The sequence below is a fragment of the Canis aureus genome, chromosome 30, assembly GCF_053574225.1.
Source record: "Canis aureus isolate CA01 chromosome 30, VMU_Caureus_v.1.0, whole genome shotgun sequence".
NCBI lineage: Eukaryota > Metazoa > Chordata > Mammalia > Carnivora > Canidae > Canis > Canis aureus.
Window position 1 is genome coordinate 42053870 of NC_135640.1, and position 25961 is coordinate 42079830.

Consider the following 25961-nt stretch of genomic DNA (forward strand, 5'->3'; position numbering starts at 1 on the left):
TGCACCAGGAGCACATGGTCTGACCACCAGTCTCACCAGAGTTCTTTCTCTGTGGCTGTACTGCCAGCCACACGTGCATTTAACTCACTTTGTTTGATTTTTTTCTGATATTTTTCGGGAAAACTTTTTAAGCATTTAACTTCGTTTTGTAATTATATGAAATGCTTGCTTTTGAAACCAAATCTTCCAAGCAAGGTATAATTATAAGCAATGTAGTGTTATTTCTGTCCTTTCCACCCTGACCCTTCCCTTATCTAAGTATTCTCCTATCATAAAAAAAAAAAAAAATTCATACACATTTGTGCTTCCCTCCTCAGATAGGAAATTGCAGACCAAGACACATTTTTGCCCCTGGCTTTTTCTCTCCACGTTTCCTGGAGATCTTTCCTGTTGCTTTAACAGTCCTGTAGTACTCTGTCATGCGGCTTGTGGATGTTCTGTGGTTATTCTACTTGGGTGCTATCTGTGGAAATTGCTTTTGCTCTTTCAGGTAGTCCTGAATCAAGTAGCTTTGTGTGTGTGTCTGTTGGGATGGATTCCTTCAGGGATTGCTGGGGTTTTGGATTGAGGTGATGCAACAGTTAGGGTCAGGGATGAAGCTGGAAGCTGGATGGGGGAGGCATAACTTGACCGCCAGCAGTGAAATGGCAGGACATACTGACGTGTGAACTACAGTTGGCATTTTGGCGGGACAACCGAAGATAAAGGTGATCCCCATCATCCCCATCATGTTGACTGTAGGAATGACTTTTCTTTAGAGTTGGCCTCTGCAGTAAAGAGCTGTGGGAGGGCCCACTGGTTTCTTCTCATATATGCACCTCGCAATGAAGGGAGGGCAGTGTGTTTACACAGAAATGGGGGTCCATTCCCCAGTCATTTTAGGGCACAGAATAAACCTCGGCTTTTACTTCCCGAATCTGGATGACATATGGATCTTGTTTGTTTTTTCTTTTGAGCCTCACTCCCCACCTCCAACCCCCAAATGTGAAAGCCTTTTATGTGCAGGTAAGTACTCTGAGAGGACCACTGGGGAGGGTTTCCATATTCTGTGAAGATGCATTTGGTATTAGTTTTCCCGCAAAAGAGTGACTAATTTGAAGAATCCATTAATTTTCCTTGCTGTGCTGATGTTATACAAGAAGTATAGCAAGCACGTTTTATACGTGATTGTGGGTAATTACAGACATGGCCTCCCAGTTTGTGACCTTGGATGTTTCTATCATCCATTTGAAAGTCTGTTTTACCAAAAGCCGTTGAACAGTTAATTCATGTGTGCATTATTGGTCTTGGGCAAGTGTATACACCATTGTTAGGGGTAATGCCTGTATTCTCTTTCACCCTTGTAAGTCCCACCCAGTACAGGAATGTACTGCTGCTTCCTGGAGAGCTGGAGCTTTCTTCCCTTAACAGCATACTTTAAGAATGGCTCTTTCTGAAAATTTTTCTGTAAAGCAAAGGCTAGGAAAAGTATACATTTCGTTTGACTTATTTGTTCCAAGGTGGACTCCTAGAATCCCTTGCTTGGAAGGGCCTTGGAACTGGTCATCTGGTCCCAGTCCAGCCACTCCATGGTGGAGGAGGTCCTCAGAGGGGAAGACACAGCAGTGCTCCAAATGCAGGTCTCTCAGCACAGCACTTGGTTATATTGGGCTGCAGTCTGCATCGTCTTTGCCACCCCTCAGTGCCAGGGAGCCTGTGGAGGTAAATCTAATGCCTTTGAGACGTTGCCCATGAGATGGTTGAATACACCCATTTTGTTAGCAGACTAAAATAATCTGGATGTCTTCAACAGCTTAAGATAAAGTGAGAGATGCGTTTTATTGGAGAAGTTACTAGTTCCCTTTACTAAGATTATACTAAAGAATTTGAAGAAGAATTATACTGTATGAGAGTATCAATCTTGATTTAAAATCTTTTACCCAACATAAATTTCCAAATAAAAATATTGATCTTAAAAATGCATATATTATGAGGAGAGTTACCCATCAGCTGCAAATCGGCTGAACCTTTTGTTTTTTTTCTGCCACTTTTCTCACGGTTACCGTGTCCTGATCCTTTTCTCCGTTAGTGTTGAGATTTCATAGCTTTGCATGTTTAAGGGCTAGTGACTGGTAAGCAAATGACAGAAGTGTTCACTATTGATGGAAGGTCTTTTGGAACCTGTACCTTCAGCCAGACAGCATTGACAGAGCCTCCGTGCAGTTTAATTAGCAAATAATAAAATTAAGAAATAGAGAAGCAACTCAGGGCAGCAGAGAAGACTTTTTTTTTTAAGATTTATTTATTTATTTATTTATTCATTCATTCATTCATTCATTCATTCATTCATTCATGAGAGATACAGAGAGAGGCAGAGACACAGGCAGAGGGAGAAGCAGGCTTCCTGTGGAGAGCCCGATGTGGGACTTGATCCCGGGACCCCAGGATCATGACCTGAGCCAAAGGAGACATTCAACCACTGAGGCCCCGCCGGGTGCCCCAGCAGAGAAGAATATTGAGTCCAGAGCCAGGCTGCCTGGAGGTGAATAGGTCCCAGGTTTGAAGCTCATTAGCTGCTTGTCCTTGAGCAGGTTTCCACGCTTGACCTCTGGCTTAGTTTCCAATCAATGGAATAGCCCTCTCTCCACAGGCTGGCTTGTGAGTGAGTGTGTGCCAGACCCTGCAAGTGTTCCAGGCCCCTCGTGCTGTGTATTGGTGGTAAGCAGATGGCTCCTCTGACTTCTTTTAGCTAGCTCTCACCTGGTGCTAAGCCCTCCTGTAGCATCAGAAGAAAGGTAGTATGTAGAATTTTTTTTTTTTTTCAAATTAAACGCTTTAATTTTTCTTGTGGGTGCTATAGCAAATTACACAGACTTAATGCCTCAAAATAACACAAATGTATTATTTTGGAGTTGTGGAGGTCAGAAGTCTGAAATGGGTCTCGTTGGGCTCAAATCAAGAGGTTGCCAGGGCTGATTCCTTCTGGAGAGAATGCATTCCCTTGTCCTTTACCGGCTCCTAGAGACTGCCCACGTTCCTGGGCCCACGGCCTTTCCTCCATCTTCAGAGCCAGCAATGACCAGCTTAGTCCTCACGATACCAACTCTGGTTCTGGGTCTGCCTCCATCGTCCCCTCTGAGTGCATTGGCCTCCTGGATGATCCAGGATAATCTCTTTATTTAAGTTCACCTGATTAGCAACCTTATCTACCACCTAATTTCTCCCTCGTCTTGTAACATATTCACAGGCTCTGGAGAGCAGGGCTATGACAGATTTCCAAATGCCCTTAACATATGTCTGGGGAAAAAAAAAAACAAGAAACACAGGGAGTAAGGATTGTACAAGCATGAAAACCCTGTGTCCTTCCTGACTGAGAGTAACTTCAAAATAGCTTGTGTCTCCCCTGAGGCATAATTTATAGCTGCCAAGCACTCAAACCACATTTGGTAATTCATGCTACTCTTTCTGTACACTCAGTGCCAAATTCAATCTTAATGTCATATTTGAGTCCTAAAATCTTTTAAAAATTGTTGTATAAACATTATAGGACCATTAGCAACAACCAGTGCATAGCTTTTGAATGTAGGTACGAACCTTTTTCTTTTAGGTTAGAGAGACTATGTACCTTTTAGTTTAGTTTAGACACCCTATATATTTTTTTTAAAAATATTTATTTATTTATTTATTTATTTATGAATGACACAGAGAGGGAGGCAGACACAGGCAGAGGGAGAAGCAGGCTCCATACAGGGAGCTCGATGTGGACTCGATCCCAGATCCTGGGATTATGCCCTGAGCTGGAGGCAGATGCTCAACCGCTGAGCCACCCAGGCGTCCCTAGACACCCTATTATATTCCTGAGATGCAGAAAGTGAACACCCCTGTAATCTTGTTCTCAAATTGAAACCCTCCCGATGGTTTGGTTTAGACCGAGACTTCTGATAGGGTGCAGTGCCGGTTGTCTTGTCTGGGACATTTCGCTGCAAAACAGGACATCCCAAAGTCCTGTGCTCCGTCAGCTTAGTGTTGTTTCTGTTCCAGTTGCCATCTAGTGTTAAGAATTAAAAATCTGAATTTCAAAAATGTCTAAATAACACTTGTGACTTTGTAGTTCTAGTGGGCCCCCAAATAAAGGTTTTGGGCATCAAGTGATTGAAAGTGAAAGTGTCCACTGCTCATCAGGGAGCAGACCAGTGAGCTACATGGTGTAGGACTGGTTTGGGGCGGGGGTCTGGCCTGCTGTTAGGCTTTAGTTAGATTCTAATCTCAGTGACAGCATCTTGGGTCAGGAGACTGGCCTCCAGATTTCTATTTCTGTTATGATCGACTGCTTTGAAGGTTAGAGTTGTTTCAAAAATAGCCATTTTCTTACTGTCTTACTGTCGGTGATCTCAAGTGTAAGTGATGTATTTATATCTGTAGTTACTTTTATCTTATAAACTGGATACATATTAGTGTCTTTTTAATGTTGATACAGGTTACTAATTACTTTTTCCATAATTGAATTCCCAGTTCCTTCTGTTGTAAGACAAATGTTGAATTGGTTGAAATAGGACCCATTTATGCCTAAATCACTGAAATCTTATTTTTTGGCTTCTTTTTCCCTCCATATTTAATTAGCTCTTACTGCTTTTAGCATTAAAAAGTTTTAAATTACATGATTAATACATGCAAATATATGCTGGTAAAAATGTGAGAATGTGGGAGGTAACAAAGGTCTGGCCAGTCGTCTGACTGCATCTGACAAAATCTAGTTACTGCTGACAGAAATAAGGAGAAAACAGGTTCATACCATCAGAAATCTGGGACTCTGCCTGCCTTCACTGGGGGCCGTCTGAGCGGGGCTTTTCTCAGCCTGGGGCAGGTGCCCAGCAGGTCTGGGCAGCACCCTGGGTGCCTGTGTCCCTCTCTTCCCAGCAGGATGACTGTCCCGATGTTTGCCTTCACATCTGAGTGGCTCCTGTGTCTGCCCCTCGCAGCCCTTCCTGCCAGGGCCCTGCCCTGCCCTGATACTGGCCAGGGGTGGAGGCCGACCAGCCGCCCTGGTCTGCACACCCCGGGAGCTGCCTGCGGGTGGCGCGGGCACGGTGTGCTCCCCCAGCCCTCTTGTCTCCACGTGTCCCCTACAGTGATGGGAATGGGCCCGGCAGAGCAGGGAAAGAGAGGTTTTTTTATTTTATTTTATTTTATTTTATTTTATTTTATTTTATTTTATTTTATTTATTTTATTTTATTTTATTTTTATTTTATTTTTTTTATTTTATTTATTTTATTTTATTTTATTTTATTTTATTTTATTTTATTTTATTTATGATAGTCATACAGAGAGAGAGAGGCAGAGACATAGGCAGAGGGAGAAGCAGGCTCCATGCACCGGGAGCCTGACGTGGGATTCGATCCCGGGTCTCCAGGATCGCGCCCTGGGCCAAAGGCAGGCGCCAAACCGCTGCGCCACCCAGGGATCCCGAAAGAGAGGTTTATGTTAATGGGATTATGCTTTGAATTACCCTTATTAAGGACTGAGGAGGCTCCCCTTTCTCACACGAAAAGGGATCTTAGTTATTACAATAAATACTTTGACTTCAGTCCTTTAATAGGCCTCTTGAGGTGGAAAAATAAACACAGTTCTCTAAACAGGGTTCTCTGAAGCTGGGCGCATCAGTCTTCCACCTCGTTTTTGCTGTTAGTAGCTACTTTCTGATGAACATCAGCCCAGAAGTTGCTCCGTCTTCTGTCTTCTGGTTCAGACCTCAAAGCTCTAAGGACCTTTCTACTCCATGGTTGGGCTATTTTGGGGATTCTACTAAGTACGTATTGTAAATTTGGTCACCCATCGCGTAAGCAGAGATGTAATTGGGATTCTATGCCTACACACAGTCTCCTATCTTCCTCCCTCCACTCTCCTGCTCTCTGGAGCCCATTTCCAGGGGGCATCGCAGCTTTGCAGGATGCTCCATACAAAGATTGAAGCTATTAGGACAATGATGGCGTGCGTTCTGGAATATCAGGTAGCTTTTCTTTGTTCTCAGTCCTGGTAGAGCTTCAGTGGGTTAGAAGAATTTGACCTTCAGGTATAACTTGAGGGGGCAGGGGTGTTAGTCTGCAGAGGAGCACAGCCTGCGTGGCTGGAGCAGCGAGTGGGCAGCTCTAGAGGATGGAAGGCCAGTATCAGGGTGTCTGTGGGGTTGGCTGCAGAGCCTTTCTGTTCTTGCTGTGTACATAGATGGCTGTGTTCTCTCTGTGTCTTCATGTGGGCTTGTCTCTTTCTGTGTATCCACATTTTCTCTTTAAAAGGGCACCAGTCAGATTATATCAGGGCCTGGAGACCTTAAAGACTTGATTTCCAAATACGGTCACACTCAGAGGTCCTGGGGGTTAGGACTTCAACAGGAATTTTGTGGGGGCACACCGTTCAGCTTGTGGCAGGCACCGGGGTCAGACAGTCACATTGAAGTCTGCCATTAGTGTGCTAGTTGACCTCTGATCTTTTAAAATTGAACTTAGGACAGAAATTAAAGATTTATTCCATGAGATAGTGTAAGAAAACTTACCTTACGGTCCCCATTTACATGAGCTTTACTCTAACAGGATTTTCCAAGAGAGCTAGCTTGGGGGATGTAGGGGGCACTTTATTGGGAGGCTCTGTACCCAGGTGTATTTGTGTGAGACTTGTTATGAGGATGAACACAGGTGAAGCAGGAGAGAGCTTCTACTGCTTGCCCTCAGGGCCACTCAGCAGAAGAGTGGCAATTTTTGTACATTAACCTTGGAACCTTCTAAGGAGGCCATAGGGATGGCAATCCAAGGTAAGAAATCTGAGGCTGATTATTTTCTTACTTTAATGATTTCTAAGATGATTATCAAATAAAGAAATACAATGAAAAATGCTAAGTTAAAACATAAAAATTGTTTTTATTTGAACAGAACATGTAGTAAGAGTAACCTAAACTACTTTGCATCAGGCCCGGGTCAAGGCTGATTCATTTGACCATCACCACAGCCCTAGGTGTTATTTCCCATTTCACAGGTAGCCCTCTGAGGCCCAGGAGGGGTGGCACACTCAACTGAGGGGCTCTCTGTGCCCATCTGACAGCTGCGCTTGACTGTTCCCCACAAGCAATGCTCCTCTCAGCAGTGATCATCTCGTTATGTGGTTTTGGGGAGGTCTTTTATTTATTTATTTTTTAATGTTCATGATAGCAAAATAAGCCAGTGTATTAATGGCCCACATCAATTCCCAACGATTTAAGATCAATACAAAAGCAATTTGGATAATGGTTTTGCTTAAAGTTTGAGGATCTCCAGTGTAAGAGTTTGAGTCATCTACATTAAAAGGTTCTTTTTTAGCCTAAGGATAATGTGGTTATCCTCTCATTTTATGGAAGCTAATGGACCTTGCAGTTCTGTTAACACTAAGATAAAAGAGCTGAGTAAAAACTGAGCCTGTAGCGTGAAGTCACACATACCTGGATGCAAAACTAGGATCCCCAAGAGCCAGCTTTGTGTTCTGAATGGGCGGACCCCTGTAGCCTTGCCTTCCTGATCTGAGAAGGCTGGTCGTGCCCTAGCAGGGACTGCGAGGACTAATGCAGAGAAGCCACGTGTCTCGTGTCTTGTGTGTCATGTGCACAGAGTGTTCTGTATGTATTTTAGTTCCTACTAGCGTCTGGATGCATATTGAGTTTATTTGGGTGAGGAAATCCACGTTCACTTCCTGGGGTTTCCTTTTCTGCATGATGTTTGTGGCCGTTTGCATGAAGCAGAAGCAGTAGCTGCGGGCCATACGCTCAGGAGGTTGCTGGTGGAGCTGAGCCAGCTCCCTCTCTCCTCAGCTTTGTGGTCTTGGGCAACGTACTCAGCTTTTCCGATCCTCATTCTCCTTGGGGAAAACTGTTCGAACCACATGGAGGTGTCGTAAGGGTGGAGTTAGACTGAATGTCAAGGGCTGGGTTTTCTTGAGATCAATAACTTAAAGGTATAAAACAATCTTGTTTTGTGATGTCATTTTACTAAATATAAAATTGTGTAAGTTACCAATTCAGTACGTTCTATAGCCCATGTTGCCTGTTGTAACTCTGTTCTTTATTCCTGTTGTAGGTGCTGGAGATCAGAATTTATTTACCTCTATTTATCCAACGCTTTCCCAGCAGCTTCCAAGAGAACCCATGGAATGGAGAAGGTGTGGCATATTTGCTCTTTGGCTTTATCTCCCTCTATATTTTGTAGACATTTCTGTGAGCAAATGAGGTCATAAAAGTTAAAGCCTAAGTTCTAAGGTGTTTTGTAAAGAAACTGAACATATCACATAATCTGTGGGACTCACTCTTTAAGGATTATGTTGATTTTCTTACTGAGACCTAGGGTGGTAGAAACAAGACAGTTCTTTTGATTTAAAGGTTCTCTTTTATAGGAATGACATCTGATTCCTCGTGGTATATCAGTGTCTTTTAAAATTTATTTTGAATTTAAATTCAGTTTAGTTAACATATGGTATAGTATTAGTTTCAGGGGTAGAATTCAGTGATTTATCAGTTGCATATAACACCCAGTGTCCATCCCCCAGTTACTCCCTACCTTCCAGGGACCCTCAGTTTGTTTTCTGTGATTCAAAGTCTGCATCAGAGTGTCTTAAAGGTACGGGCACTTTGGAGGGGAGGCATGCGCTCAGCCTCCACATTAGTGTAGAACCCGTGGCCTTTACCTATGGTCTCAGCACGACCTCTCCACCCTGAGCTCCCGTGCTCTTTTTGTAAGGATGAGGAAGTGTACAGAAAGATGCTATTTAAAAATTGAGGGAAACCAGACCAACAATCCTATGTGTCCTTCTGTAGGCGATTGTTTGTCTCAGGACTTGTCTGGAGAAGTAGTCCATGTTTGAATTATCTTATTGGAAAACTTCTTTCTGCTATGGTTAGCTATTATTTCTAGAAAATGTTTGGATTCTGACTTGTTGGTGCAGGGAATCTGATTTTAATCGAGGTGTGTACACATTCCGGCTGTCATTCATGCTCACGTAGCCCAGCTCCTGCCACACCGTTTCCCTCTGACCAGCAGCATGCTGCACCTCCACCACCATGAAGAATTGACGTGGCTTTCTGGGTGTGACTCACCAGAGATGGGGTCTAGTCTCATTTTTGTGTGTGATACACTGTTAGAAGGAATGCATTGAACTACTACATTGACTAGAAAGAGCAGATGGAAAGTGGGAGAATCGTTCAACATCTGAGCAGGCCCTGTGCTGTCAGCGAGAGAAGGTAACTCAGTGGAGGAAGTAACGTCTGGAGAGGACTTCTAATACACATTAGTTAAACATTCAGAAAGAGAAAACAAAGAAGCATGTCCATGAAACAAGACCAGGGGTTGTAAGGAAACAAGGAGAGACATAGATTTAGTGTGTGTTCATCTCTTTGCCTCCCTGAACCTGTCTGAGCCAGAGGAAGGGCTGAAGAAGGGTGAGGGTGCAGAGACAGAGTGCGTGCGGGTGACACAGTGGAGACTGGACACCTGCTCGAGAAGGATGACAGATGGAGGCCTCGGAGAGGAGGCTGAGCCCCTGAGTCTCGTATCTGCAGAGGCAGCTCCTGGAGACGCAGGGAGCGAGCCCAGGACCACAGCAGGCAAGGCCAGAGCACGCGGGGAGGGGACTGGCGGCGCAGGGCCACCTCTGCGGGAGCCTGTGGCTCGTGGCCAGATGAGCTCCAGGGCCGTGGATATGAGGCACCGCAGGAAGCGCGGGAAAGGGCCAGTCTGGGTGTGAGCAGGTGCGGCCAGCACCAGAGCTGTCTGCCTCCCCCACACTCTGCAGGCGGGGCGGGATGGACCGGAGGGCGCTGCAAAAAGCCCTGCTCTGGCCCCCGGTGCCTTCCCCATGGGAGCAGGAGGCCTGCGGGATACTAGCCCAGAGACAGGACCGAGACAGGGACCGAGACAGGGACGGACGGACTAGCTGAGGCTTGGCCCCGTCGGTGGCACATGGGGTTTGCAGTGCCCGGGCAGCTGTGAGCTGAGGGAACGAGGATGCAGGAGGACGAAAAACACATCATAGAGCTGCGTAACTGGAGGTGATGGCACATTTAGTAGGAAGGGAGTCCCGGAGTTGGGACAGAGGACGGCGACAAGGTAGTTGGGAGGGCGGGGGGCAGGCCCGAGGATGGCGGGCAGCGCTGAGCCCGCGTCTCCCATCGTGGACATTTGGACCTTGTGTCAAAAATGAGAGTGTTGGGGGAGATGCAGTGGGCTGAATGGTGGCCCCGAGGAGATGCGTCCCCCTGGAAGCTGTGAGTGTGACTTTATTTGGTGAAAGGGGTCTTGTAGCATAATGGAGGTAAGGATCACGGGAGATCAGCCTGGAGCAGTGTGGCCCTAAGTGCAGTGACAGGTGTCCCGAGAAGACATGGACGCAGGCCGAGTTGCGGTCCGTGCAGAGCTGGCCTTGGAGATCGGGGCGCCCGGGGAGAGCGGGGCCCGGCTGCAAGCCCAGACCGCCCGGGTTTGCGGGCAGGGTGGAGGGCAGGGCGGACAGACGCCCGACACGGACGTGTTCTCCCACCAAGGGTCAGGGAAGCCAGCGCTCCCGGCGCCTGACCTCCCATTGCTGGTCTCCTGCGCTGCCAGACAATTCGTGTTGTTTTAAGCCTCTGGGTTTGTGGTAGTTGTCAGAGGAGCTCTAGGAAACCCGGAGGGGGGCGGGCGCGGAGGGGGCCGGGCGGGAGCCGCGCGTGAGTGTGAGAGAACGAGAGGCCGGTTGATGCTGCCTGACGTGTTAAAGTAGGTGCGTGTGACTGTGATAAAAATGTACAGTTGATTGAGCAGACCTCGGAACGAGAATTGAAGCCAAGATTCTGCTAGCTGCAGGGACGGCTGTAGGGCGCCGAGCACATCGGGGAGTGGCAAGCCGGAGCTGCGCGGCCCTGCGGCGCCCTGGGGCTGGGTGCCCGGAGCTGCACGCGGGGGCGCTGGGCCGCGTCGACGTGGGGGCGTTAGCTAGAGGTTTCAGAGCAGGGGGTAGAGAGTAGGGGACGAGCAGCATCTGAAAAATTAAGGTCAGGACTTTCCCTGTGGCGAATCAGGGGCTTGCTGGAGCCCCCACTACCAAGTCCCGTGGAATGAAAGCAAAACAAAGCGAACCAAAAGCCATGCCAGGAAGACAGACAAAAAAAGAAACCAGATCTGCCGTCTCTGACAACATCGAAAATCGAGAGTAAGAGCCAGCACTTCTCAGAGTCCTGACGGAAAACTTCTTTCGACCTAGAAGTCTGTGCTACTCCAACTCACACGCAGAAGGGAAGACTGAGTCAGCCCCCCTCCACCACCCCTGCCGTCTGCCCCCTGCCCTGCCCCTTGGCCTGTGGGCCTGGCTGAGGTAGGAGCGACAGGGTTTGTCTCTCCAAGGCCTGGGGACCACCTGGGGCCGCAGGATCCGTCACTTCTGGCTGCACGGAGCTTCACGTGTGTGTTCCTGTGTGCCATTCGCCTGCTGTATTCATTACTTGCCATGACGTGGAGAGGGTTGGGAAATACATAAAATGTTTTCAGACATGTCTGATCACAGACCTTACCACCCTGAAATAATGAAAGGACACATCTCAACAGGAAGGAAAATGAGCTCAGAATTCATAGATGAAAGAAGCAGCTGTCAGCAAACAAGTCATAAAAATATTTAGTTAATAAGCTCAAGATATCACTCAATTTGTAAAAATTAAATCTACAATTTTAGATGTAAGGAAGAAAGCAGAGAGAAGAAAATGTACTTGTCTTGTTCAAGGAGAGGGTAGACATCTACTCTACTTTTAGAAAGAAAAATTTAAGTTTTTATGTATTAAAAATAGAAATGTAACCAACAGCAGAATAGAAATAGAAGGTTAAACTTTCAAACCAACAGAGAAAAGGATGGAAAAAGAAAACTTGATGAGTCTCACAAAGGACAGAGAAAAATAGTCTCTGAATAGAAAGTACACAAGTTCAAGCATCCTCATAATCGTGTTAAATACAGTTAGTTTCAGTTTATTAGGCACAGACCCCTTAGATTGGACAAAAAATACAAAATGCAGCTAGAGATGTGTTAGAGATGCAGCTACTAGAAGTGGGAAGTAAGTATGAAGGAAAAATAGATGTAGCCTAAGGTATGTTGTAGAAGTACAGTGAAAGCGTCCACACCCTGCCAGCCCTGGCTTGGGCGTATGCAGCCTACGGGCCTCCTCTCTGTGCCTCCCTCGGGGCCGAGGGCGCTCTCTGTTTTCTGTTTTGGGTCATACAGGGGATCATAAAACAAAAGTATTTGTATAGTTTGAAACTTTCCTATCTTCAAAATCCCCTTTTGACCTTTGGGAATCTTTTTTTTTTTTTTTTTTTTTAATAGTGACTTACAGATTCAGTGAAGCTCTAAATAATACCCATTTTTCTCAGAAGTCTGTGTTGTTGCAAATAGTCCTGGTTAAGTCGGATATTACTGTGCGCGTGTCACCGAGTAAGGTGAAAGACTTACAGAGAGGGAGCTTTGACACGTACATAGGAAGCGTGTTTAGATATTACAGAATTCTTTTGGACAGAGTATTGCCATTATAATTCAGGATTAATACTGTATATTATACTTTGAACTCGTGGATATGATTTAATTATTGTTGCATTTTTCCCCCCTTTTCTTTCTGCTGAATCTTCTGTTGTCATTTTTCTCAGTGATGTTTTAAAAATTGTTCATAGGTCCTATGGCCGGGCTCCAAAGATGATTCACCTAGAATCTAACTTCGTTCAATTCAAAGAGGAGCTGCTGCCCAAAGAAGGAAACAAAGCCCTACTTACTTTCCCCTTCCTTCATATTTATTGGACGGAATGCTGTGTAAGTATTCACAAAGGGAGAAGAAATTATGAGAAAATACCTTGGAATAGGATTGAGAAGTCACCAGTCTGGCTGTTGTTCAGGAAATCGTAATTTTTCAGATTGACTTTTTAATGTACTCTACTTGGTGTTCTCTTCTCTCCCGTCCTCAGGCACATGCCTGGTTGTCGCCCCATGCTTCTGCTCTGGTTCGGGGTGTGCCCTCTTGGTAACCACCACGTATGATCTCACTGCTGTGTTGGAGTTCTTGTGAGCTCCCTGCACCCTCATGGCCTCTGGGATTGTTATTTACTCCCAGCTTTGTTTGCCTAACCTCCATATTCACTGTCCTGGACTTCATACTCCCTGTGGGGCTCTCCTGAGGGCTTCCTGAGGGCAGGGGACTGACCTGCTTCCTCACCATCACAGCGCCTCCAGAGCAGGGATGCTCTGGTCACCAGAGCCCTTACTAGTACTTTGCAGTTGCATATTTATGAACCTGGAAAGAAGCTTGTCACTGTTGACAGAATTCTTCTGTCATTAACTGACAGAAAACACTGTGGTTCATTTCTTGTGTGTTTTGGCTCTAATAAAACAGGCATTTAGTGAAATATAGCATGCACAAATCATTACGTGTTGTGACATTTTCACCTGAGGATGTAGAAGTAGTGTTGTGTGGTTTCATAAGAAAGGGCTGGAAGCTTACTCCTACACCCTTTTGCCTTTGCAGATTTTGCTTTGTAGCTTTTTCAGTGGAGTCTGTTGTGCAGAGTGGGCTTACACCGCCAGCAGTGAGCGAGATGACGTATGTGACACGTTGTCTACCAGGGAGCTCGTCAGAGGTCAGCACCCAGGGCTTTTATTGGGGTTCAGGCCCATGGGCACCCACCCTCTGCCTGACTCATACCAAAACTCTAGACCCCAGAGGGAAAGCAAGTATTCGGCACAAGCTGTGTTATTTGTATGAAGAGCTTATGCCCAATGAGGCCCTCTGATCCCACGGTGGTGGGACCCTCCCACAGTTCATGTTCCCAGGCCTCAGCCAAGGGCCCACCTTGTGAACTGGCCTAAGGATGGCTGTCCTGGGCCTGTGACCCTAACTACCTCTTTCTACGGCCCCCTTGGCAGTGAGGTTAGATTTGATGTTATGGTCAGAGTTTCTCCATGCTGTAATTAATGGTTTTCCCCTTGCAACTAGTAAGCCATCTCTAGGGGGAGTGGGGGGTCACTTTAAGACCACAGGATTAGGGGTACCTGGGTGGTTCAGTGGTTGAGTGTCTGCCTTTGGCTCAGGGCATGATCCCGAGGTCCTAGGATTGGGAGGCATGATCCCGAGGTCCTGGGATCGAGTCCTGAATTGGGCTTCCCGCGGGGAGCCTGGTTCTCCCTTTGCCTGTGTCTCTGCCTCTCTCTCTGTGTCTCTCATGAATAAATAAATAAAATCTTACAAAAAAAAAATAGACCACAGGATTTTCCTGCTCCTCATCCAGCATTCTGACTTCGCTTGGGCACCAGCGATGATTCTTCCTGAACCAGTCTTTCCTGAGGGCTGTGACCAGCACTCCAGACCATCAGTGGTGCTCTGCTCTGAAAGCCTCATGGGTTTCTGTCCCATTTAATGCTTTGCCATCAGTTCCATCCTTACCTGTGATGCTTAGGTCATAAGAGTCACTTCAGACTGGCCCCTGGGTCCTTTTCAGGGACTTCTCAACTTTCAGGCACAACGAGGTATCCTGGGCTCTGGTACCTCTGCTGCCCTTGTCCTGGGGTCTGCCCTTCATTCCCAGAGCTCCGGTGCCCCTGGTGCTGTGGGCGTGTCAGCGCTGCTGGGCCTCTGGTTGACAGAGGTGGGAAGGTGTGGGTCTCAGAGACCACAGGTTGCCACTGGTGCCTCTGGTTTGAGCCTCACCCCACAGGCTCTCTGTTGTGTGGTCCCATTCCATGTTTGCGTCTGCCCTGGCTCTGCACAGCATCACGCAGGTGCCTCCTCGCTCTGTCCTAGACACACATAGCCATGGTTTCAGCTCCTGAGCTGCAGCCAGACGTGTCCGGAGACCTTGGCCTGCAGTCGCCACGCACCCGCATCATGGTCCGAGTTCCCACCTGGCTGGCGAGGCCGCCCTCCTTTTCATGGTTTGCCTCTTGCTCTCTTGTGGTTACTTCTCTGTAGGATTATCAGTAGCAAGTTACTGAGCTCTAGACAAAACTTTCTGTGTTTTTTATTGGGACCATGTTAAGCTTATAAATTACCATATGCAGATACAATATCTTGATGGTGTGGAGATGTTCCGACCCAGAACGAGGGATGTCTTTTCTATTTGTATGAGTCCGCTTCTTTGCCCTTCAGAAGTGTTTTGTGCTTTTCTTCATTGCAGATTTTGCATGTTTCTGGTTAAATTTATTTCTAGGCATTTTACTTTTCTGTTGCTAAAGTACATGGGGTTTTCTGTCTCATGGTACCTTCTAGCTGATTAGTGTATATGGGAAGGCTGTTGTTTTTTTTCACGTTAGCCTTGCCAATTCTCTTACTGTGTGAATTCGTTCTATCACTGGTTCCCTAGGCCCCAGAGTCTAGAGCTCTCCTACATGTCTCGTCATATCTCTTTCTCAGTTTTTAGGCCTCTAATAATTTCCTCTGAACTTGTTGTTAAATAGTAGTAGAGACAGTGGGCCTGGTTACCTTGTTCCTGACTTCTGTGGGGGTGCCTGCAGTGTGTGCCCGGTTGGAAGGGTGCTGGCTGTAGGGCCGAGGAAATGTGCATGAGCTTGAAGGGGGTTCCATCCCTTCCTGATTCCTCAAGGATCTTTATTAGGAATACATTCTTGAATTTTGTTCGGAAAGGCTTTTTCAGATTTGGTGGAGATAATCATGGATTTTTTCTACTTAAATTTACTGATATGTTGAAATATATTAGTGGATTTCTTATTATTGAACCATACTTGCATTCCTGGTATAAAAACTGCTTGGTGAAAGTATTATTTTTATAAAGTGATAATGGTGTCTGTTCACCTAATTTAGGATTTTTTTTTTTTTTTTTGCATCTATGGTCACAAGTGATTGGTCTATAACTTTTTTTATATTTTCTGTCTTACACATAAGTATCAATATTATATTTGCTTCCTAATAATTTGGAAGTTTTCATTTATTTTCTATTTTTGAGACAATTTATATGGCACCAGAACAGTTTGGTCTCTAAGATTTGATGGAATTCTCCTGTGAAACCATCTGGGCCTGGTATGTTCTTTTTTTTTTTTTTTGGGGGGCCTGGTATGTTGTTATAGGACAGTTCCTTGATCATGTTCTGTGTCCCTTTCACGGAAGTAGGTCTTTTGCAGCCATTTGACAATTTTGATAAAACTATATTTTTCATAGAAATTGTACATTTCAGTTAGGTTATAAACATTTCATTGAGATGTGCAAAGTGGTCTTTTTTTGGACTTTTAACATATGCTCTTGTGGCAATTATTATTTCTTTGTATGTTTGTATTTTCCCCCTTTTCTACCTTGGTTAAATTAGCTCTTTGTAGTTTGTGGATTCTTTCTAACCAGGGAACCAGGGTTTTCATTTCTGACATACCACTAGTCTGTTTTCTACTTTATTAATTTTTGCTTTCATTTTTATTTCCGTCCTTTTGTTTTCTTATGGTTTACTTTGTTCTTTTTCTAGTTTCTTTCTTTCTTTCTATCTCTCTCTCTTTCTTTCTTTCTTTTATGAGTTGGGAATGCATTTATTTTCTTTTTTTTTAATTTTTTTTAAATTTTTTTTTTTAATTTATTTATGACAGTCACACAGAGAGAGAGAGAGAGAGAGAGAGAGAGGCAGAGACACAGGCAGAGGGAGAAGCAGGCTCCATGCACCGGGAAGCCTGACGTGGGATTCAATCCCGGGTCTCCAGGATCGTGCCCTGGGCCAAAGGCAGGCGCCAAACCGCTGTGCCACCCAGGGATCCCTATTTTCATTTTAAATTTAAATGATACAGATCTTTAGAGATAGGAATTTAAATCCCAATAGTCAGTCATTTTTCATAAATTCTCTGTTTTTTGGCAGCCCTGGTGGCGCAGCGGTTTAGCACTGCCTGCAGCCCAGGGTGTGATCCTGGAGACCTGGGATCGAGTCCCACATCGGGCTTCCTGCATGGAGCATGCTTCTCCCTCTGCCTGTGTCTCTGCCTCTCTCTCTCTCTCTCTCTGAATGAATAAATAAATCTTAAAAAAAAATAAATTCTCTGTTTTTAGTTTGTATTGGCTCTTTCACTCAACAGTTTAACATGAAGTTAATTTCCAGAAAAAAATTCTTTAAATTTTTACTTTAAATTTTCTAATTTAATTGCATTGTGATTAGGATGTTCATAATTCTGCTTTATGAATTATTTACTTTTTCTCTGTGATCTAATAAATGATCAGTTTTTGTGGATGTTCCATGTGTGTTTGAGAATGTATTTTCTCTACTTTTTAGATTGTAATGCTAAATATAGATCCTTTAGAGCTGTCTTACTGATTTAATGTTTAGGTCATTTATATTATTTTTGTTATTTTTTTATTTGTTTTGTCCACTTGACCTGCTTGTGGCTGACAGCGGTGTGTTAGAGTCTTCTGTTACTGGTGTGTTTCTGTTTCTCTTGCTTGCATCATCTGTGGTTTGTGTTTTATGTAGATGGTTCATGTATCATTCAGTGCATAGGTATTTGTGACTGTTACAGTTTCTATGGCGTGAAATACGTCATTTTAAAAAATGGTTTCTGAGTAGAGTTGATCATGTGTAGGAAGACCATGTCTGCCTAAAGGTAATAATTGGTTTTCTCCTATATTTTCTCTTAATAGTTTTATAATTTGTGTTTTATATTTGAATCTGTAGAGCTTCAAGTTTTTTTGTGTGTGTGCAGCAGGAGGTGTGGTGGTTTAGGGTCTAACTTTACAGTCTTAACTAGGTAGCATATTGGCCTAACATCATTTCATAATTATCTGTCTCTTTTCCACGTATTGAAGATGTCCCCTTTATTTTAAACCAGTGGTCATGTGTGTGCAATATTGTGTTGATCGTCATCTATTCTGTGCCAGGACCAGACTTTTAATTATTACATTTTTATAACATGTATTGATAATCTGCTCTTTTAAAGTAAATCCCTTGTCAAGTATACATTTTTTCTTCCATATAAATTGTAGAATCAGATTGTTAGTTGTACAAATTTTATTTTCCAAAAATGACTGTGTCCACATATTCCATCTCCCATGCTCTTCTCTATGTGGCAGTGACATTCTTCCATTGAAAGACCGGGTCTGTGTTTCCTCTAGTTGACTCTGAAGTGGCCCTCTGACTGGGAGGAGAGGCACTCTGACTTTTGAGACTAAGTCATAAAAGGGGTAATACACCTTCTCTGGGATCCTCTTGGGATGCATGCTCTCAGAGCCCAGCCACTATTCTTTGAGGAAGTCAAGGGCCCACATGGGGAGGCCACCTGGAGGTGTGCAGCCCCGGTCCCAGCAGATTCTGGCCAACAGGCTAGCATCTGGCAGCAGACACGTGATGGGTTTCTTGTTCCAGCCTTCATGCGCCACACTGGGTGGGGCAGGCAAGCTATGCATCTGGTCTTGCTGAGGTTGTAGATTGGTGGCAGAACGAATGTTCTGGACTGCTGTATGTTGTCATGCTTTGTTACAAAGCCATACAGAGCAGTTGAAAAGAGAAAAAGAAACCAGGGAGGTATTTTGGTTGGGATTGCTTTGAATAAGTTGCAGATTCATTTGGGGAGAATTTTAATCACAACTCTTTGCATGTGGGACCATGGTTTTTGTTTCTCCATTCTTTGTGACTTTTTGATACCCTGAGTAATGTGTGCTAATGTTTTTCATAGACATCTTGGATTTTTATTGCTAGATACACTTTTTTGTGGACATTATGAACGGAGGGGTCCCCCCCCCCCTTAAAATTACATTTTCTAATAGGGATCCTGTGTTTTGTTGTTGTTGTTTTGCTTTATTTTTGATCATTATCTATTAAGGGAAGTTTTCTAGAACAAGTAGATAATGTTTAGGATTTTAGAATTAAAAGTAGAACCCCTGTACGTTAGTAGTTGCTTTTGGGTTTCTAGCACCCATCTTCAACATCACCTCCTCCCTTCATATGGTGCTGGGCCACCGCCCACCTTTGCGCAGGCCTGCTGGTCCCATGCTTGTTACAGACCTGACAGTACGTTGTTACTGTTTTTGCTTTAAACAGTTATGTGGTAGAAATTAGACGTAGGAAGTATGTCTCTTAGCTACTACTTCAGGGCTCCTCTTTCCTTTGCTATAGGGCAGGTCCATGGTGAGACTTCTTTCAGTTCTATGCAGCTGAGGAGGCCTTTATTTTTGCAAAATTTTTTGCTGGATGAGAATTCTAGAACTGACAGTTCTTTATTTGTTCCCAGCATGTAAGAGACTTGGCTCCACGGTCTTGGTTTACATTGTGACCTATAAGTCTTTCATTCTTGTCGTTGTTATTTTGTATGTAGTGTATCTTTTTTTTTCCCCCTTCCATGGTTAAAGGTTTTTTTCTTTGTCACTGGTTTTACACTGACTATGGTGTGCCCTGGTGTAGTTTGCTTTGTGTATCTTGTGCTTGTGCTGTGGGTTTGTAATTTTGACTTAGATTTGGAACATTTTTGGTTGTTATTCCTTCAGATACTTGTGTTCCTCTCTTCTCCTCTGAGGACTCCAGTCACTCACATATCAGGTCCTGAAACACCGACAGCTCAATGACACTGTGTTGGTGGCTTCTCAGTCTTTCTGTTTCATTTGGATGATTTCTGCTTCTGTGTCTTCACATTACCTAGTCGTTCTTCTGTGGTGTCTAAACTGCTCTTAATCCCTCCCATCCAGTGTATTTTGCAGTTGAGATGTGGTTTTCATCTCCAGAAGATCCGTAAGGGTCTCTACCTTTTAAAAATATCCTCAATGTCTCTGCTTAACATCGTTTTTTCCTCTGATGGAATCTTCCTGAACACATGGGATGTGGTCACAATATGTTTTTTAATGGTTTTGTCTACTAATTCAGTTATCTGTGTTATTACTGAGTCTCTTCTGTTGATTGATTTTTCTACTTGTTATAGACCACATATTCTTCTTTGACTGCTCGGCAATTTTTTATGGGCTGCCATGCATCGTGAATTTTTTATCTTCTTGAGTGCTTACATCCTAGAAATTTTCTTGAGCGTTGTGTCATTAAGTTACTAGAGTGTGATCGTCTCAGGTGTGGCTCTTGTGACCTGTGGGTCTGGAATAGAGGTCAGTCAGGCACTGATTCTCTCCTCCTTCCCGAGTTCTCCACCTAGTGGATCTGAAGGTTCCCAGCCCCATCTGTGGGAGCAGGCCCTCATCCCAGTCCTGTGTGGCAGCTGAGTCCTGTCTGGAGGGGTCTCTCCCTGGCTCTGAGTCGCTCTTACACTTGTGTGCTGGTCAGCCTCCTGCTGATCACTTGAGGGGCCCCCGTCCTCTGGCCTCCTGTGAAGTCAGCTGTCCTTGCCTCCCAGGGCACTGTGCCTGCCTTTGGCTCTATGCAGGGTGCCTGGCATACAGGACCTCAGTGCCCCTCGTGGTGCCGCAGGCTGGGAGCTTCCAGCAGTCATTCAGTTCCCTGCCTGTTCGTTTTGTCTGGAGGTCATCCTGTGTGTTGATGTCAGGATGCACCCGCTGATTTCTGATTTGGGGAGGGTAGTACTTTCCTATTGGTATTGATTTTCATGCTCACATTGTCCCAGATTTGGCTTCTAAGACCTTTGGACATGTCCTTATTTTCTGAGCTCTCCCTAACACAAGGTATGCCAGGGTCGTCCCGTCCTTTCCCTGTCTGAGCCCAGGGGTCAGCTGGTTCCCAGCGAGCGCTGAGCTCTGGTTTGTCTTAGTGGGAAACTGTATTTAGAAACCAAGCCCTGGAGCTAGACGTGTTATCTCTGGAGCCTTTGCAGTGGGCCCAGCTGGGAAGTACATGTATGTGTGCCTCTGTGTGCCCACCCATGCACACATTTACATTTATTTCCGTTTGTAGGTGTACATGTGTGCACATACATGTGTGCATGTGTATACACGGTCCGATTCCAGTCCTGCACCACACGGCAGTTCTTTCTTCCTTTTCCATGTCCGTAACTCCTTCTCCGGCATGGAGAGGCCAGGTCCTCACTGTGCTCCAGAGGTTTGCTTGTTTGAATAACTGCTGTTAGGGAGTATCCTGCCACTGCTGTCCTGCTCCTCTGCACCCCAACCCCCAGCATGGTGCCCTCTCCCTGCCCTGGGGCTGATGCTCCACATTGGATGACTTCCCTTCTCCCCTCAGCTGATCCACAACACCCTAGATTAAGTCACCCCAACAGGGAGCCCCTCTTTGCCCTTCTCAGTCTCTGACACCTCCTGCCAGCCCTATGGTCCTTCATCCTCTCACTTGGGCTTCCATATCTTGTGCTGTGTTACCCTTCTTGCCCTTTGTGCCTCTGGCGCCCAGGCAGGGCCACTCCCCACCTTGGTGCCCTCCTCATCCCTGACCGTGGGCACCTTCCCCACCTTCCCTGACTTTGTTTCCTGGAGACATTCTTAACTTTACTGGCTCAGCTTGGACTCTTCTTCTGAACAGTCAGCGGGTCTTTTTAGTGGTTTGCTCACTGTTGCAAGTGAGGGCCTAGATTACATACCACTTACTTCACCAGAACTGTGGGGACACAGCCAGGTCTCTGCTGCAACCAGAGCATCCCAAGAGGAGGCGATTGTGTTCCCTCAGGGGGTGTGGGAGTGCCTCCCTGGTTTGGAGAGCTGGGAGCCAGGGCTGGGGGTGCTGGAGTGGGGAGAGGGTGCCTGGCACCAGCCCTGGGGTGGCCTTCCCGTGCTTCTTGGCTCTTCCTGCTCCCTGTCCTGCACCCTGAGGTTTGATTTTAAAGACGTTGGGGTCTGTGGCCTTTGGTTTCACTCTGCAGGCATGATGCTTGTGGGCTCCTAGAGCCCAGCCCTCGCTGGCATTGCGAGGCGGAAGCATCCAGCCCAAAGAGCTGCCGTTCCATGGAGGCTGTAGTCTTCACGAGATGGTTTTCCTCGGTTTTTTTTTTTCAGCAGAAGATCTTTCCAGTTTATATTTGTTTTTAATTTAAACTGAGGACACAGTGGGTTTAAAAATCACACTAAAAATGAAAAGTACTCACTTCAGTACTCACCTTCACTTACCAATTAAACCAAAGAGGAAATGGGTACAGAAATTGGGATTTCTCATTCATAGATTGATCCCGTTAGCATATTTGAGAGAGACTAAAAAATCCAGAGAAAATATGGGCATGATAACAAGGAATCTTTCTATTAAAGAAAAGGGGGGAGGGTACATATTTAAACAGTAGCTATATAGTATAGTTTGTGAAAGTTTTTAATTGCCTGATTTGGATATGAATTAAGTGTCTTGCTTTTAGATTTTCACTCCAAGTCTGATAAGTAGATTTATGGAGTGTAAGGGCGATCATCACCAGTTACCAAAGGCAAGGAAATGTTCTGTGTTCCCACTTTTTTCTGGATGAGCTGAGGCAGGCTCACGGGCTTTTGTGCAGGCTGGTGTTTGGGACTCTGGGTCAGAAGCAGCAATGATTTTCTTTTTCTTTAGGACCAAGATGATTCTCCTTTCGGTCTTTCTGAATGAGAACAGCGTTCAAGAAGCCCTAGATTGGGGATGCCTGGGTGGCTCAGCAGAACGTCTGTCTGCCTTTGGCCCAGGGCGTGATCCTGGGGTCCTGGGATCAAGTCCCACATCGGGCTCCCTGCGAGGAGCTTGCTTTTCCTTCTGCCTATGTCTGCTTCTCTGTGTCTCTCATGAATGAATAAATAAAATCTTTAAAAAAAAACAACCCTAGATTGTTATCTTGGGCTTAGGTCCGAGGCTGCCTTGCACCTGCTGTGGCCTGCAAGTGGCATTCAGGTCAGAGTGGTTCTAGGGGCAGGCAAGGAGTTGGGGAGCCATGAAGGACACTGCTCGAAGGCAGCCTAGGTGTCCTGCAGATGTGAGGCCTCTGGGCCGCGAGACCTGGGTGGGAGGAGCCGCTTCGACATGAGGCAGGTGGCAGGTGGGATTATGCAGTTCTTGGGCACGAGGCCTTTGGCAGAGCCAACCTGAGTTTTTAAAGTCCCAGCTTACCCCGTGGCCTATGTTGCTGTGGGTAGGTCTGCCTCGGTCTCTTCCTCTGAGACATTAGGACCGTCTCCTGTCATCGGGGCAGGTGGGCATGGGGCCTGGCGTGCAGTGTCGCAGCTCCCAGCGAGGTCGTGCTGTGGCCGATGTAGCTGTTAGTGGACAGCTCGTGCTGTTGCACTGAAGGGCGTTGATGAACTTTGCTTCACAGTGACTTATTTGTTTTTAGGATACGGAAGTGTATAAAGCTACGGTAAAAGACGACCTTACCAAGTGGCAGAATGTTCTGAAAGCTCATAGCTCTGTGGACTGGCTGATAGTGGTAGTTGAAAACGATGCCAAGAAAAAAAACAAAACCAACATCCTTCCCCGAACTTCTATTGTGGACAAAATAAGGAATGATTTTTGTAATAAACAGAGTGACAGGTAAGTATACCTTGAATTTTACCCCATTGGCTGACCCCTGGGTGATAGAGATTACTAGGAGTAGCCCAGGTCACCGCCTCCCGGCCTCCCGGGTAACTGGCTGAAATGCTGGAAGTTGTAACTACGGCGGGAGAGACCACACCGGGGTCCCCTTGGAGGATCCCCTGAGCGTGTTAGTGCAGCCGGGGCTTTGGGAAGTGTCGTCCTCGTGGACAGCAGGGTTCCCTGCATGCACTTTGTGAGGGCGCCATGTGTTTCATTTACCTTCGTATCTATCAAGAGTTCCTCAGAACCAAGATTCTAAAATGCTGACTTAATCTTCAGAATCTGTAGAAGGGAACCTTGAGGGTCTAGTGTCGGCATCCCTGCGCGGACTCTACTTTCCCCTTGCTTCTCTCTGTCTGGCCCTGTTTTGTCTCCTGGGGGGGCAGCTCGCCTCCCTTCTCTGCTGTGAGGCCTAGCTGGGCAGGCCGGCCTACCTCCTGGTGCCCGGTGGTGGTGTGCTCATTGCCTTAACTCCCCCCGGGTCCTGGGGTCTGGTGCTGGGCGTGGTCCCACGGGGACACAGGGCACTGCTTCACACCCACGTCGCCACACCCATGGCACCCCGGCAGTCAGTGCTCAGAGCATGACAAGAGATTGGAGCCGGGGGCTCGGCTACCGAGCAAAGGGTACTGAGGTGCTGGGGATGGGCTCTGGCGGAAGGCCCGGGTATGTGGCCGGGAGCATGACTGACACTGTCCTGTGCTGTTCTCATTCTGAGACCACATCCTGTGTCGGGGCCACCCAGTAAGTTGACAGTTCTTCAACTTAACTGTGGGCTTCCTTTTAATGTTCCACATGGTTCTGGACACAGAGTAATGTTCAAGCTTACTTTACTTATAGTTTGAAATAAATGTTAGATTGTGGAGCTTATGGTTCATCTTAGAGAAATTTCATGGCATCTGGACTTGTGGGACTTTTTCCTAAGGCCTGTTATTCATAAGTTACTTAGCCTGAAGGAATCAGCTTCGCATTTCAACAAGGTGCCCCTTGACTGAGTGTCCTTCCTGTGTGGTTCGGGAATACTGCACACTTGTTCTGGAAAGGAGGAGGAGCAGCCGCCAAGAGGCTCTGGGGTTCCTCGGGAGGGTGGGGGGGTGGGCAGCACGGGGTAGCGAAGGGGTGGGGAGTGGTGACTGGCGGCCAGACCTAATGGCCTCTTGGTCTCATTTCAGTGTGATTTTATTAAGTACATAACCTGGGACTAATGGGGCATATTAATCTAAACCTGTGACATGTTTGAAGTGTAAGATTTTTTTCAAAGTGCCTGTTGATTCCTTTTAAGTCTATGTTTTAATTTTATCTGACAGCTTAAAGTGTGTTCCTGCTGAGTCCATCAAAGCCTAGCTTGTTTGTAATGAGTCATTCTATATCCATACACATAAAATCTAACTTACTAAAATTTTTGACATTTCCTCTCAGTATATAAACATGCCTTCCAGCATTTAGATTTTCATTAATTTGCAAGCTCCCTTTAACAAATCTGTACTTTATTTTTTAAAGAGTGGGGTCAGATTTATATATATATATGAGTTTGATAACATCCGTATCAGCAATTGTTTTATTAGCTGGTGTGATTTCTGGCCTTTGGAAATGATGGTGCACTTGGCCATGGGGAGGCTTACTGGTTTAATTTTAACCTTGTATGTAATTTGTGATTATAAACATTGCATGTTCATGGTAGGGTTGTAAGAAGAAGGTAATGAGTAAAGTGAAAATAGATCTTAGCTCTTAGTATTTGGTGTGTATGTTTCAAACTTTTTCTCTTTATGTGCACACAAAGAACACGTGTGTGTGTGTGCACAGTATACCATGCACAATGTTTCATACTTGCTTTTTTGCCCTTAATATGTTATAAAAATGTTTCCATGAGCAATAGGTGTATTTCTCCGCCATTACTGCCAGTGAGTGTGTAACACTCCCTAGTGGTGATGTACTCGGTCTTTATCCAGTCCTCTGCTGGATGGATGCGTTACCACTTAGGATGAACAGCATTGGAAACATCTTTCGAGCTTGGATGTTCTGTATGTCCTTAATTATTTCCTTAGGGTACATCCCTAAAAGGAAAATTGTGTGGCCAAAGGTTCTGTGCAATTTTCAGGCTGTTGGTGAGTATTGCTGTCGGAGGGCTGCCCCGCGAGCTGCCGGGGCTAGTGGTGGCCCCGTGACGGGTGGGGCCGGGCCCCTGCCTGTGGCTGCCCTGGGCACAGCGCCGCCCGTGCTTGGGGGGGACCCTTCTCTGAGCAGGGTTTTGGGCTCTCCCTTCCGAGTGAATCATCCAAACTTAATGCGAATTTCTGAAGCATGGTTCTTTTTTGTTAGATATATATATATATATATATATAAAGATCTAGAAACAGTAGAAGTTGCAGGGCATAAGAAGGGCTAGAGGACTTAAAGAACATGGGGTCTGCTGGGTAAGCACCGGGTCACGGGACACAGAAGGTCTCAGGACGCTTCCTCTCCCTTGCACCCCTGTGGCTTCAGGGGAGAATTCTGTGTCTGGGCCGGAATGAGTGGCGGTGATGTTCAACCTGGAGGACAGCTTAGGGATAAACGGCCCGCCGATA

General features: G+C 45.8%; 1 protein-coding gene across 4 annotated transcripts in view; it reads left to right on the forward strand.

Moving 5' to 3' along the window:
• TRAPPC10 (trafficking protein particle complex subunit 10) overlaps positions 1 to 25961 on the forward strand; it is an 89330-nt gene that overhangs the window by 11379 nt on the left and 51990 nt on the right. For 2 of the 4 annotated variants that reach the window (XM_077879363.1, XM_077879364.1), the window contains exons 2-4: positions 8077 to 8158; positions 12679 to 12814; positions 23153 to 23349. In XM_077879363.1, the coding sequence (XP_077735489.1) occupies positions 8077 to 8158; positions 12679 to 12814; positions 23153 to 23349 (415 nt within the window). Of the gene's footprint in view, positions 1 to 8076; positions 8159 to 12676; positions 12815 to 23152; positions 23350 to 25961 lie in introns of those variants that run through there. The other 2 variants (XM_077879366.1, XM_077879365.1) reach the window with 2 other exon arrangements.